A 14,793-nucleotide genomic window follows, 5' to 3' on the forward strand; every position below is an offset into this window, starting at 1 on the left:
CCCAACAATGAAATGTGTTGTCTTGTGAAGGAGTGAGGTCTCGTCATTGAACTGTTCGAGCTTGGGCTTGATGACCATCTGGGAGGATAATCTAGGAGGGGTGTGTGTGTGTGTGTGTGTGCGTGTGTGTGTGTGTGTGTACACTAGTAGTACTGAGGGAAATCAGCTGACATTCAAGGCATCTTGCAAGTGTGAGATTATGGATCTTTGTTTGTAATTAAGAGAGTAAGCTGGTTAAAGGGGTCCTCTGTTTCCTTATCGAAGAGAGAGACTTTGTCTCTGATAAACTCTCATCCTGCACCATTAAAGGTGCAGGGCTTTCTGTTTGAAAGAGAGTAACCTGATTTATTAACTTTTAATTCCTGGCTTCCATTGCAAAGCACTCCAGAAGCATATCTCAGTCTTAGCTCATGGTTCTCAGCGCTGGTTGCACATGAGAATCCCCTGGGGAGCTTTTTAAAAATACAGATGACCAGGCCACACCCCAGGCCAAAGGAACCTGAATCTCTAGGTGTGGGTTCCCAGCAGCAGCATTTTCTCCAAATGATTCCCATATGAAACCGGGGCGAAGAAGAGCCAGTCCATGCTGAGCATAAACTCAGGCAAGAGCTGAACATTTGCTTTCGTAACTCAGGTTTTCATTTAGCATATGGGTTGTAGGAGTCCCCCTACGTGGTTTTGGTTTCCACAGTTTCAGTTACAGTCAACCGTGGTCCGAAAATATTACATGGAAAATTCTAGAAATAAGCAATTCATGAGTTTTAAATTGGGCACCATGGTGGGTAACGTGATGAAATCTCACACCATTCCGCCTGGGCTGTGAATCATCCCTTTGTCCAGAGTATCCAGTCTGTATACACTACCTTCCCATAAGTGACCTAGTAGCTGTCTAGGTTATCAGATCAGTTATCAGGAAGAGGGAAATCACATGCACATAACTTTTATTACAGTATATTGCTATAATTGTGCTATTATTGTTGTTAATCTCTTACTGTGCCTGATTTATAAATTAAGCTTTATCATAGATATGAATGCATAGAAAAAACATAGTATATATAGGGTTCGGCGCTCTCCACGGTTCCAGGCATCCACCGGGGGTCTTGTATTAATTCACTGAAGAACGATGTACTGATTCCGAGTCAGTGCTCATAAGTGTGATTCGAGGCAGTAACTCGCAGTGCTTTACACCGCTGCTCTTGAGCCAGAGGCCTGGCTTCGTCTACTTACTAGTTTTGCGACTTTTGGCAAGTTATTTTAAACTCTCGGTGCCTCGGGTTCTCGATCTGTAATTGGAGATAACAATAGTACTTATATGATAAAGGCTAAGGTAAAGGCCCAAGAGGCCACAAAAACTCTACGTGTCATGTTGGTACAGTCATCATCATCGTCCTTGTTTTGTCATTGTTAGCTGCAGCTGTGGCAGTGGTCCTAGTAGGGACGGGAGCAAAGCACCTGTGGGAACATGGCCTGCTTGTATCAAGCTACAAACAGGGCGTGGCCTTATTGAAAACTGAGGCCTCCCGGCAGTGTTAAGGGCATGCTTCCGCAGATTTCGAACTTCCCCGTGAAGTGGGATGTTTTTCGTTGGGTTTTCCAAAGGAAGCTGAGGCTTAAACCAGGTAGTCTCCCGCAGTTCCATCCAGCTCTGTGTTCTCCGTTCTGCACAGGCCGTAGTTCTGCCGGCCAGCGCTCTGGACCGAAGGGCCCCACGGGGTTTTGCTGAACACCTGTGAAAGGCACGCGCCGCGCACGGCGGGCCGGCTTGAGTCCTCAGGGCGATTTCGGTTTCCATGGTTCTCCCTGCCCAGGGATAGGACCCGCCGCCCAGAAAGCACGGCTGCTATTCAGTAGGAAGCAAGGGCTCCACAGACCTGTGCTCTGGGGTAATTGTGCAAAAATAAGTACAATTTGAATATGTGGGAGAGCCTCAGAGAAAAACTAACGTGCGCGCTTCGGCATAATTTCTATTTAGTTTTCAGCTGCTGAAGACATCGTTTGAGGTCACTGCAGTCACTGAGAGCACAGCAGCAAGAGCCCCTGATCGGGCTTAGGGCACGTGTGGGCCTCGCGTGGATATTACAGGTCTTTAACATGCAGTTCCCATCCAGGCCGCCTCCAACTGCATTTGTGGCCATTGTGGAATATTCCTAGGAGGAGCTTAAAGGGTTATGAATCTGAATAACATCTTTGTCTCAAGAACTTATACAAGAAACTGGGTTTCCCCCCCCTTTTCTCCGACAAGCATTTTGCGGCTCACCAGTGCAGACACTGCATATCTTTGTATCCCACACAGTCCCCATGTTAATAGTTGTTTGCTGGTTGTGGTCATTTAATTGGAAAAAGCTGGCATGAGATATTACAAGTCCCAGTAGGTCATTTTTGTATCAAGTACGGTGTTATTGCCTTTGACCAAGCCTTTCCAAGTCCAAATTAATTGCAGTCCTTTAAATGTATTAATAACATATAAGAGGATAGACGGAAGGGTGAAGAAAAGATGTGTGTGGCCTTCAGATATGCCAGTCATCTATGGTTCTGAGGATTACTTGCCGTGGCATATTGCCAGCAGCATATGATCGCATTCCAGATGGCATGGTTCCGTCGGTACTTGTTTTGGATTTGCTCTGGGGATGAGGTTAAAGAAGATGCTGGGCTGAGGCTGGGATCCTCTCCCTTCCCTCTCCCAGAGTGGATCCTGGAAGCTTCCACGTCCTCCCACCAATCAGAAAGCTGCTCCAACCTCTCTTGGGGATTGTGGGCTCAGCACAATTGCTCTCTCCCCACGAGTTCCCATGCACCTAGTAACCCCGGACTACGGAGGCCAGTGAAATTGAACTCCCTCCTGTGACCTGTGCATTTCCTCCCTCTGACCCCAGGGCCGGGGCAAATGTGGGCATGAATTCAAAGAGTCAGTAGATAAGGGTTGTGTTTTTCATCAGCTTGCCTGTCTTACTTGCTTTACTTTCTGTGAGATTGTCTCTCTTAAAAAAAAAAAAAAAACTTTTATTACAGAAATTTGCACATGCATGCACACACACATACACAGAAAATCGGGTAGCGAATCCATACATCGCAATAATAAAGTCAGTCCAGCTTTAACAGTTACCAACATTTTAGCCATTCTTGTTTACCTTCCCTTCCTTTTTTTTTCCTGTTTTGCTAGAGTCTTTTAAAACAAATCCCATATTTCTGATTTTTCCTGTAAATATGTTACTATGTAGCTCTAGCACATATAGCATTACTTTTTGAAAACCTAACCGCAATACCCTTATGACACCTAACGAGTTTAATAATGATCGCATACCCTGGCCAGCTTCAGTTTTCCCTAATTTTTTCACAAATGTTCACGAACAGCTGGGCAGTTGAAACCAGCATCCAAATATGTACCTATTGCATTTTCCTGACTATTTAGTCTATTACAGATCCTCCTGCTGTTTTTATTGTACTCATTTGTAGCAGAAACCAGATCATTGTCCTGTAAAAATGTCCACGTTATGTATTTGGCCTCTCGTATCCTCGCTGTACAGTTTAATATGTTTCTCTCTCCTCCATACTTCCTGTAAATAAGTCATTAGCTCTAAAGACTCAATAAAATTCAGGTTCAGTTATATCACATCGGGAGGCATAACAACTTTTATTGTTGTCAGGATTGATCAGTGGGTTCGGGTATAGTCAGCCTGATTCATTCATTATGAAGCTCTCTATCTACCTGTTAACCTAATAGTTTTAGTAACCATTGATAATCACTGTATCCATCAGAAGTTACAAAATGGTGATTTTCACTTCTATCATCCTTTCTGCATTTATCGGCTATTATTCTGTATAGAAAAACTTACCAACTATTTGGTTACTCTGAAATACAAATCATACAAGAAAAGCATGATAAATGCCTCTTTCCATTTGTTTATCGATTTTCAGAATATTGAATTGCACCATCAACTTCCAAAAGTAACCAATGAGGCTTGTTTGTTCACTGTCGAATATTATTATAAATATTAGGGTTTTTATTTGTTTCATATGTGTCCATTCATTGTACTCATTACTCTTTTCGCTGCTCAAATATCTCATCTCTGATCAATGGGAGCCCCTTCTAGTTGCCTCTGGTCACCTCTTAACATAATTTTCCTAGCCTTTTCTGACAGGATAGACTACCCCTCGCTCTTGGCCTAACCCTGGAATCCACTATTACTACCAGGAACTCTGGCTCCTTTACATGTATGTAAACACCACAGTCAGGGCACGTGGGGTAGATTCCCTCTTAAATTGTTGTTTGTGTTGGAATGGCAGCCTCACTCTTCTGGCATCTCATTAGTCCTGCGGCCCGTGGGTGTCTGGTTCTACCTGCAAACTCCCTCCCCCGTGCACACTAGTAACGGCCAGTACTTGCTTCTCCTCCAGCCAGACCCCACCTCCACTCTCAGCCCTTTCATCCTTCCTTTCTAAGTCAGGTGTCCCCACTCGTCTCCGGGCTCCTAAGACACCAATGTGTGGGGAATACTTCCATAATGCTGAGGAATAGTGATACTTTGGTTTTTCTCATAGACTTTTTTTTTTTTTTCTCAAAAAGAGTTAACCTCCGGTCGCTCTCCAAGCCTTTGGTAGACAAACCCAGTCTCTTTCTGAACCCAGAACACAGCGCTCTGACATACCATGGAAATGGTCAGCCCGGTCACCACAGCTGGGGAGGCTTCATAAAACCAACAATGCCCTCAGCTGTGTGTGTTTTCCTGAGAAGCATAGGTGATTATATGTTGAAATTTTTAACTAGAGTTGCTGGGTAATAAAAAAAAAAAAAGTGTTGAGGAGTTAGTTTATCTTAAGCATCTTTACGCCACATACCCATTTGAACATCAGATGAAAACTGTGGACCTTCTCTCTAGAAAACTGCATATAAAATTTTATAGACAATTTTGTGGGTTTCACGGGGCCTCGAACTATCTTGGAGTTAAATTCATTTTCACAGACTGGGTCCTGGTTTGCGCCAGCGTGTCGGAGGCAGCAGGGTTTGGAGGTATGGCGGGAATCTGGACAAGAAGACCCAAAGCTGGAACCAGGGTGCCGGCTTTAACTTGCTCCACGGAATATTATTCATTCTTTGGTCTAGAGCTATTTCTGGTGACAGCCCATGAACTGTTTGCTGATATTCTATGACATTATAAGTATAGAAATTGAGAGCAGGCATTTAAAAACAGCACTTTGACATCGCCACAACACCCAAGCGCATGGTCAGTGGACTTGTCTATTGAACAGGGCATAAACTATTTTAGGTGCTGCTGAGTACACATGGTGAGTTGCATGTGGCAAGAGCTGTCTGCTGGTCATGAATAGGACCCCTTATCAGTGCTCAACAGGTTGGAAATTAAACACCAAAGCAAAAAATCGGTCCTTCATCTCAACGAGTCCACGAAGCAACAGCAGTGAAAACCAGAATGCTTTGGCTTAGCCTGATCTCGTGTTGTTGTAGCCTGCCTTCCTCCATGTCTCCTCTATAAAGCTCACCTAGAACTAGGCACACAGTAGGCATTTCAGTAAATCTGTGCTGAGAGAAGACAGAGCAGAATAAAACTCTGTCTCCAAGGAGAAGCTGCATTCTTTTGCTAATGATACCCTGAGGAGTGGATAGCTGCTAATTCCTAAGAAGTTGAAGTTGCTTACGTGAAAAAGTATGATAGGAAATAAACTAAAAGCAGTCATTATTCACTCCGTAGTCTCACAGAGCACGAAATAAGTAGAGTAATGTTAAGCAGTGGGTCCTCATGTTGAAGTTGTGAGGTCTTTGGGGTGGTTTGTATTTCAGAGTACACATCATGTGAATGAACGAGTCACAGTAACGAATGTGGTCCATTTTCAGGGCAGAAAAACTAGAGTAGTATCAAGTTTAATAATATAACTGTACAAGAAAATAATCTAATCCTCAGAATAAGTTTTTATAAATGAAAGGAAAAAAGATACAGGAGTATATTCTATGCCATTTCTATAATCTCTTTCTACCCTATCTGATGATCCAGATTAGTAAAGTTCACTTTTTGAAGGAATCCAAAATCTTGTCTTGAAAAGTGGGCTTATGAAAAGTCAGCCTTAGCTCTCAAGACTCCTGGCTGCCTGAGGACCTACCAACCTGAGAGGGACCCTGGCCTCCTCCACCCCCACCATCCTTGGGCCCCAGTAGAGTCCGTTCCACACTCCCAGCATGCCTTGGTCCATTTTGCAGCTGCCCTGACACTGTGCATGCAACACATCTGTGACATAAGTGGGCTGCTGAGGGAACGGTGTGAACTCAAAGTCACCAGCTGTCTTACTTACCAGAGAAAGGAATTTTAACTCAGGACAACTTCTCGGATTCTGTGGAGCCAGTCTCTGCTCCAAGAGATAGTCTTTCTTGCTCTTCTTTCTCCCCTTTCTTTCCTTCCTTCTTTCTTCTTGAGGTATGACTGACATGTTATATTAGTTTCAGGTATACAGCATAACGATTCTGTATTTGTATGCACTGCAAAACGATCACCACAGTAAGCCTGGTTACCATCTGTCACCATGCAAAGTTACAGTTTTTTTTTTTTCTTGTAATGAGAACTCTTAGGATTTCCTCTCTGGGAACTTTCAAGTATGCACTACAGCATTATAATCACCAAGCTATACATTACATCCCCATGACTTACGTATTTTATAATTGGAAGTTACCTCTTGACCCTTTCGCCTGGTTCATATGCTCCCCTGTCCCCTCTTACCCACCAGCGACCACCATTCTGTTTTCTGTATCTATGCCTTTGGTTTTTGTTTGTTCATTTGTTTTGTTTTGTTAGATTCTGTATATAAGTAAAGTCATAGGAGTACTTGTCTTTCTCTGACTTATTTTATTAGGATAATTCCCTCGAGGTCTGTTCATGTTGTCACAAATGGCAAGATTTCATTCTTCTTCGTGGCCGAGTAGTATATCATTGTATGTATGTACTACATCTTTATCCAATCATCCATCGATAGACACTTAGGTTGTTTCATATCTCGACTATCGCAAACAACACTGCAGTGAACATAAGTGTGCATGTATCTTTCCGAATTGGTGTTTCCATATCTTTTGGATAAAAACCTAGTAGTAGAATTCATTGATCATATGGTAATTGTATTTTTAATTTTTCGAGGAACCTCCATGCTGTTTTTCAAAGTGACCACACCAGTTTGCTTTCCCACCAACGGTGCCTGAGGGTTCCCTTTTCTCCACGTCCTCGCCGACACTCGTTTCTTGTCTTTCCGATAAGCCTTTCTAACAGTTATGAGCTGATATCTCATTGTGATTTTGATTTACATTTCCATGATGATTAGTGAGGTTTTTATTGAGTAGAATCAGAAATATTATCTGCTAATAAGAAGAGCAGAAGAAAAATTGAGAATGTCTCACACAGCTGATGAAATCGGAAGTAGGCGACGCATGGGTCTGCGTTGCAGAGTGACAACTGGTTTGTGTTTATCAACAACTATTAAGTGAACTAGAAATGTCTGGAAATAATACTGCATTTAACATCCCTTCTGAACTACACAGGCTGTTTGTTCTATCTCATGAAAAAGAAAAAAGGTTGTCCTGCCTCCGTGTACAGGGTACTGAGGAGATTAAGGAGCTTGTCCATAGGATGTGGGCCCAGAAAACGCACAATCGCTAAAGTCTGATATGACCTTTGTCTCCGCAAATAAAAAAGCCAATAACCCCATGTGTCAGCACCACATTTTTTAAACACGTACATCAAAAAGGGCTCAGTTTAATGACTGTTTCCATGTACATACTTATTTCCTGAAATGGAAGAGAAGAAATAGAATATACCACGTATATGTAAAGAGGGAGAAGATCTGGGGTGAACGGGCGCTTTGGTTACCCCTAGTATTCTCCAACAACATCTACCAATAAACTTGCCTTATGCCAACGCCCTGACTCCTATATGGGAATTTTATGGTTATTGATAGTAACGTGATTATGGAAACCTTTCGTTGAGCACTTCTAAGTACCAGACATGGGCTCAGCACTTTACATTAGTGGATTTTTAAAAACCTTCGCTATAGCACTAAGCAGTAAATGATTTTATTATTTTATTTTGTAAGTAAGGAAACAACTTACTCAGATCATGTCCCTCATGAGCAGGCGAACTCGTCTGGGAACCGGGTCTGTCTGACTTCTCAGGTTAATCATGCTGGCCTTTAGGAAGGAGTTGTTTGGTTGGTTGGTTGTTTTTTTTGTTTTTTTTTGTTTCTAAAAGTTTAAAAAGAGAGGCTCCTTTGCTCTTTGACTAGAAAGGTTCCAAACTACTCTTTATCCTAGAACTCACATAAGCCACCAGGGAATGGAAACTGGCCACAGCACTATCACTGAAAGGTAATAATTAATGAAAAGGTGTCACTTAAAGAGGTCAGTGACACAAAGCATATGTTTCTCTTGGATTAACTTTACTAACACTCTTTAAATAATGCGTTGATATCAGCAGAGACCAGAAGGAATGCAAACAGACTTGAACTGTATCAACCTCTGGGAAGAAAAATATAAAAATAAAGCTGTTCTCATAGCTTTAACCAACTCCTTATACTTCTTTTTCTGTGACGATAATTGTGATAATTACCACTTATTATGGCCCTTTTTTGTGCAGACCAATGTACTTATCTTGAATGATAAGCAATCCCAAAAGATAGGAATTGTCTCAGTTTTGCAGTTGAAGAAGCTAAGACTCCTTGTGGGGAAGAAGTTACATCTCTGTGTCTTAGGAAAACTTTCCATCCACGACATTGAGCATATTCCAAATATACAGCAGAAGTAATGGGAAAAAGCACAGAATGGTGAATACTTCCCAGGGATCAATACAAAGATACCCTCTCACAAGTCACAAGCGATGAAGAATAGTATCTTCTGTGGTGTGCGACATTGCTATTAATGGAAACATACAGCAATTAAAATGCAGTCAGGTCCACGCTCCATTTGAAAATTGGCTGACAGTGGGCTGGACATCCTTGGTATAACCTATAAAATGCTCTCTACGAAAAGTTAGAAAAGGGGACGGTGCCTTCCCGGGGTTGCAGTGGTGACTGCCAAGGGTCATGTACAGGTATGATTCTGGAGAGTTCCTCCAACCCTCTTTGTGAGTAACAAACCTGATACCCCTCAGAAAGTTCCAGAGTCAAGGGTGGGGCATACTGACCTCCAATCCAGGAGGCCCTGCATCAGGACCTCTCTCCCAGCATTATTTAACTTCTCCAGACCTGCGTCTCATCGACTACAAAAAAAATACAAATAAAAATAAAAACACTTTTCACCAACAGGACATGAAAATAATGCTAACCATTTGTACAAATCACACTGAGCTCTGCAGAAAAGCACATGAATTATTTGGATTATTTTAAGGGTGGAAATGGGCTTGTTAAAACAAGAGATTACAGCTACTAGTAACCATAGATTTCCTCCATTCTGTGACCCTTATTTCTCTGCATCCTTAAAAACTTTACTAGCCCTTGAGTTTTTCATTTCTACTTGTGAGAATGTGTCTTTCGGAGTTTACTGGTAATTCCTGCCCTCAGCACCCCTTTGTAAAGCAGAGGGAGGGCCCTGCCAACTGATAGTCACTTTGCAGCTTGAACCTGTCAGTCCAAAAGAGCAACTGTAAGAGGTCCTTTTAAATTCATTTAGGCAGAGGGACGTATGGAGCCAACGTGCCTAAGTGTCACTTCCTGCCAGTTCACCAACACATGAAACCCCTTTGACAGGTGACCTGTTCACATTGTCAGTTCATTTCTTATCAGTCTCTGAGACAGAGCGTTTTTCTTTCTATTTATCACAACTTGTACGTTTAGGATTTTTTTTTAACCTCTTGCCCCCTCTTCTCCTTGTTCTCTCTTCCCTCTTTCTCTTTCTTTCTTCCTCTCCTCACCATTTTTGTTCTCCCCTTCCCTTTCCACTTTTCTTCTCAGCATTTTATTCAACCACCATATCAGTAAGTCCAGTAAGTGACCAGGAAAAGATAGATTCCAGCCGCAAAAAAATGGCGTCAACTTGGAAAAGACTTGAGAAAACGAACTTAGGTCATCAACGACATAAAAAGAGATACTAGAAAGATGGAATTTGCTGTGAGATATACCTTACAATGGAAATTCTGCTAGAAAGAAGAATCTTTTTTATTTTTTTTTACCCCCGAGATAGTCTGAATAATTTATACCTAATGCCAAGAAATTATATATAATTAGTCTGGGTAATGTATAATTTCTATTTGATTATATATATTAAAGTGATTAAGGAACTTCAGTTTTTCACTAGTAAATATCTGCCTTCTTTGTTCCGTTCTGGGTCTGTAATGACTGTTTGTATCAAGTGTAGGACTCGTCCAGAACTGAAGGGAGCAAAAGTTGGAATGCTTTAACCAAGTTCTGTTGACTGACGTCTGTGACTCTGGGAGGTAACATGAAGTTAGCTCCAAGTGGGGAGGAAACTGAGGGGAGATTTACATCCAACCCCAAACCATCAGGTAATTGAGTAAAAGCGTAGATGGAAAGCCACGTTTAAAGAAAAGTTACCCCATAAAGTGTGTGACATCGCTAATGTCTTTAGTACTGCATAGAATAAAATGAAATTTTTGACATTTCTGTTTTTAATTAATGACTTCCATTTGCTTTTTGTAGAGTACTTCTATATGTTTATTACCGTGTGTTTTATAGCAGTTTTTCTTTTTTCAGTTAGAGGATAGATTTCGCCCTTTATCTTTGCAGGTAGCTGATCCAAGACATTTTTATGTAAATGGATTAATTAATTGGTAGCCTTCATTTGAAACTTAAAAAGAAAGTAATCCTTTCTGAGAGGCATTAACAGTTTTTTAAAGCCATAAACAGTTCTTTACTTAAGCACCTTGTCACACAATTAGAAATTATTTGACAGCAGTAATCATAATAAAATGTATTACTCCTACCAAATCACCTTTTTTTCAAGGTAATTTAAAAAAAAAAAAGAAAACCTATTCATTAGAAGACTGTGTAGAGACTTCGCTTGTAGAAATCACGATTTTTGGAAACTTAATGACACATAGTGACAAAACTTTTGAGCAAAAAACATCACAAGTTAAACTTCCTACTATACAGTCTTTGTGAGTAGGCATCCAGCTCCCGAAATGTACTGGATTCAAGGAAAAGCAGCTACACCTGGCCCCCTTTGAGAGCCCTTGAGCCTCTGTGCCTTCCAACCCTAGGATTTATGCAAATCAGAAAGCTTTGCCCGTCTCCACTCCCTGGCCCAGCCAGCATAATCCACTTCCTTCGGGTTCATGTGACCATGCAAATTTGAGCACTCCTGAATAGTCCCAGGGGGGCTGTGCCTCTCATTATTCCTGCCCCATTCTCTGGGCAGTGCAAGCATTCAGACGATGAATGGACAAGAGTTTAATTACTCACCACATCTGTCAGATCAGATTCAACTCGAGAATGAAGAGAGTCCCAGACAAGCCCAGTCGTTTCTTTGCAATGTTCTTCATGGCCGAGGTCATCCAGCCTCGTCTTCCAGGGAATATTTTCTGTTCCTTGTTTCGTGACCCTTCTGGAAAACAGGGACTCCAGCTTTTGGCGATCTGTTACTGGGCCTTTCACATTGTGTGTGGCCTTTACAAATGTTAATTAATCTTCCTGATGATGCACTGAGCATCAGGGAGCCCTTTATTCCCCCAGGGCTACTGATGACCAATACGAATGCCAGAAAGTTTTCCTTACTGTTTCCTGACCTACATGCTCCCCTCTCTATGTGCTTCACTTCTTTCCCCTCCCCTAATATGTCTCCCACATGACAGATTGACTACTCACATTACCGGGTCAGCCAGAGTTTGACATAGTAAAGGTGGATGGCCCCCAAGTAGAGGATTTACCTGCAAAGAATAAGGTTTTTGCAAATTAAATATTGTCAAGGCTTTCAGCCCAGGACTTCCAAGGAAAATGCACCGTAACAGGTAGGAAAGAGTGTGTTCACGGGGAACAAAGGAGACAGTGACTCGCAGAGAATGGGCACTCCCATGCCTTCCCTGTCTTTCTGTGTTGGTATTATTTGGGATTAAGAGGAGATTCTTGGTATTTGCAAATCTGGAATACAAGGTTCTATGGATTGCCCTGGTGTATTTTGGGTTTTGTTTTCAGTTTTGTTCCTGTTTGGTTTTTTTTTTTTAACCTTTTTTTTAACTGAAGTGAAATTTACATCAAATGAACCCTTTAAAAGTGCATCGTTAATGTGATTTGGTACAACCACAATGTCATACAACCATCACCTCTGTCTAGTTCCAAACATTTTCATCATACGAGAAGAAACCCCTATCCCCGTTAAGTAGTCAGTTCCCATTCCCCCGGCCTCGTCTCTGTGGATTTACCTATTCTGGACATTTCACCTAAACAGAATCGTACGATGAGACCTTTTTATGACTGACTTCTTGCACTTAGCATAATGTTTGGGAGGCCTGTCACAGTGTTTCACTATAGCATTTTCTGGTTGTGTGTGTGTGTGTATGTGAGATTCTTCTTACCCTGTCAAAATATTCTTCTTCCTGTGTTCTTCGTCTTAGATAATGTCATTACCATCTACTGAAGCCCGAGAATCAGCTTGGACCCATCATCTTTTCTAACTCCTATTGTCTTCTTGTTCTTTAAGTTCTATTGATTCCACATCTGAAATACCCACTTCCCACTTATGTTCTTAATGACCCCACCCCTTTTTAGACAGCATTTATTCCTCGGCTGCTCTTCTCAGGCACAGATTGTCGATCAGGCCTGATCAGGTCACTGCCCTGCTTACTACCCTTCGCCGGCTCCTTTCCACCTTTAGACCAGGGTTCAAGCTCCTCACCATGCTGTCTGAGGCCGCCTGCAGTCTGTTCCTCAACACTCTCTGTCCTCACTCCCTTCCTCACCTGATACATCATATCTATCCAGCCCCACTGGACCGCTCGTACGTCTCTGACCAAGGTGCATACGCACTTTCGCATGCCTTTATGTGTCCTGTTCCCTCTCCCTAAAGTGTCCCTCTTCTCCCTCAACTGCAGGGACCCATTCCTCCTTCACCATCTACTGCATTTTAACTTCTCATCGTCTCTGTTCTGCTAGTCCTGATAGAATCTTCCTTTCTTTCTAAACCGTAGCTTTTTACTTGTATAATACTTATCACTCCCAGTCTTTAATAAGGCGCTTTGTAAAGCTCCATCTCTTCCCCACTAAACTCTGATCTTTTTTTTTTAGTACACGATATTTTTTGTTAGTTTCAAGTATACAGTACATTGGTTAGACATTTATATAGTTTATGAAATGACCCGCCTGATTCCTCTATCTTCCCTCTGCCTCTCCACCTAGCCGTTACTTTACTGCTATCTGCATTCCCTATGCTGTGCTCCCCATCCCTGTGACCCTCTAACAACTACTAATTTGTACTTTTTTTAACTTCTATGTCTTTCTCCCAGACCGCCAACCTCCTCCCCTCTGGCCGTCAGCCGATTATCCTCTATATTGGTAGGTCTGTTTGGATATGTTTGTTCTTTTTATTCCTTAGATTCCACATGTAGGTAAAATCTTATGGCATTTATCTTTCTCTGTCCGACTTATTTCACTCAGCGTAATCACCTCTAGGTCCAAGCATATCGTGACACATGATAGGATTTCTTTTTTTTTTTTATAGCTGAGTAATATTCCATTGTATATATGAACCATAACTTCTTTATCCAGTCTCCTGCTGATGGACATTTTAAATTGTTTCCATATCTTGGCTATTGTAAATAGCGCTGCCATGAACCTAGGGGTGCACAGATCTTTACAAATTATTGTTTTGGTTTTCTTCGCATAAATACCCGGAAGTGCAATAGCTGGGTCAAAAGGCAGATTAAACTCCGACCTTCCTGAGGGCGGAAATCTTTCCTCACTCCTTGAATAATATCTCTAGCTCCAACCACTGTTTAGATCCTCAATAAATATTTTATTGAATTACTTGAATTTTCTTCTCCCAGGAAAAAAAAAGTATGAACAAAAACAAGTCTGATGCAAAGTAAACAGGACCAACATTTAAAATAATTATTTTGATCTTCTATTGAATTTAAAGTTACTCACAATGGTTTATCAGTTTCAATTAGCAGAAAATGCAACTTTGCTTTTTTTCCTCCTCAGATTATGTTCCTCATTACAAATCTCAAGAGTTTTATATGCAGTTGCCAAAAATCTTCTTTTTGACAAATTGCACAGGAGGCATTTTGGGATTGTGTGTTAGAGATGATTGAATTTAGGCCAAGTTCTGTACCCTGATATCACTTAAAACAAAAATACAGATGTAGGGCTACTCAAAAATTTGTCTATTTTATCCCTACCTTCCAAATTCATTGTCTTCAAAAATAATCAATTGGATTCTTTTTAAATTAAATGCTAAGTAAACAATGCAAAGAAAACTATTTTGTTTGCCGAGAAGTAATTGAAAATCTGCAACTAATTACAAATTGGCAAGCTCTGAGCCTACAAAGAGCTGAAACACTGTGCTGATGCATTGTTTACAGCTGAGTTCAAAACTGGTTTTCCTACACCAGCCATCCACGAGTTATTAATCAATACTTTGCCAAGTTCCATACCTCACCTTCAAAAAATGGTAATAAACATTTGACTTTCAATATGAGCTTCATAAACAAAGCTGTTAAAAACTAGAAGAGGAGGTGTAATTGGTTAAAACATACAAAGCCTGTTCTTGAGTTATGTGAACTGGCTTGTCGTTTAAATACCCTCTTCTTCCTTGACTGCTCAGGAATCCTGCAATTTAGTTGAAATTCATATTTTGTCGCT

The 14,793-nt window shown here is 41.4% G+C and overlaps 1 protein-coding gene across 7 annotated transcripts in view; it reads left to right on the forward strand.

Annotated features, from left to right (window-relative positions):
* Positions 1 to 14,793, forward strand: part of VTI1A (vesicle transport through interaction with t-SNAREs 1A) — a 319,856-nt gene that overhangs the window by 231,907 nt on the left and 73,156 nt on the right. Inside the window, exon 9 of one of the 7 annotated variants that reach the window (XM_036222042.1) lies at positions 9,934 to 10,961. The exons of the other annotated variants lie outside the window; for them this stretch is intronic. Within the exon in view, the coding sequence (XP_036077935.1) occupies positions 9,934 to 9,973 (40 nt within the window). The 3' untranslated portion in view covers positions 9,974 to 10,961. Of the gene's footprint in view, positions 1 to 9,933; positions 10,962 to 14,793 lie in introns of those variants that run through there. 7 annotated transcript variants of the gene reach the window in all.

This window comes from Rousettus aegyptiacus, unplaced genomic scaffold (genome assembly GCF_014176215.1).
Source record: "Rousettus aegyptiacus isolate mRouAeg1 unplaced genomic scaffold, mRouAeg1.p scaffold_m13_p_6, whole genome shotgun sequence".
In the NCBI taxonomy this organism is placed as follows: Eukaryota; Metazoa; Chordata; class Mammalia; order Chiroptera; family Pteropodidae; genus Rousettus; species Rousettus aegyptiacus.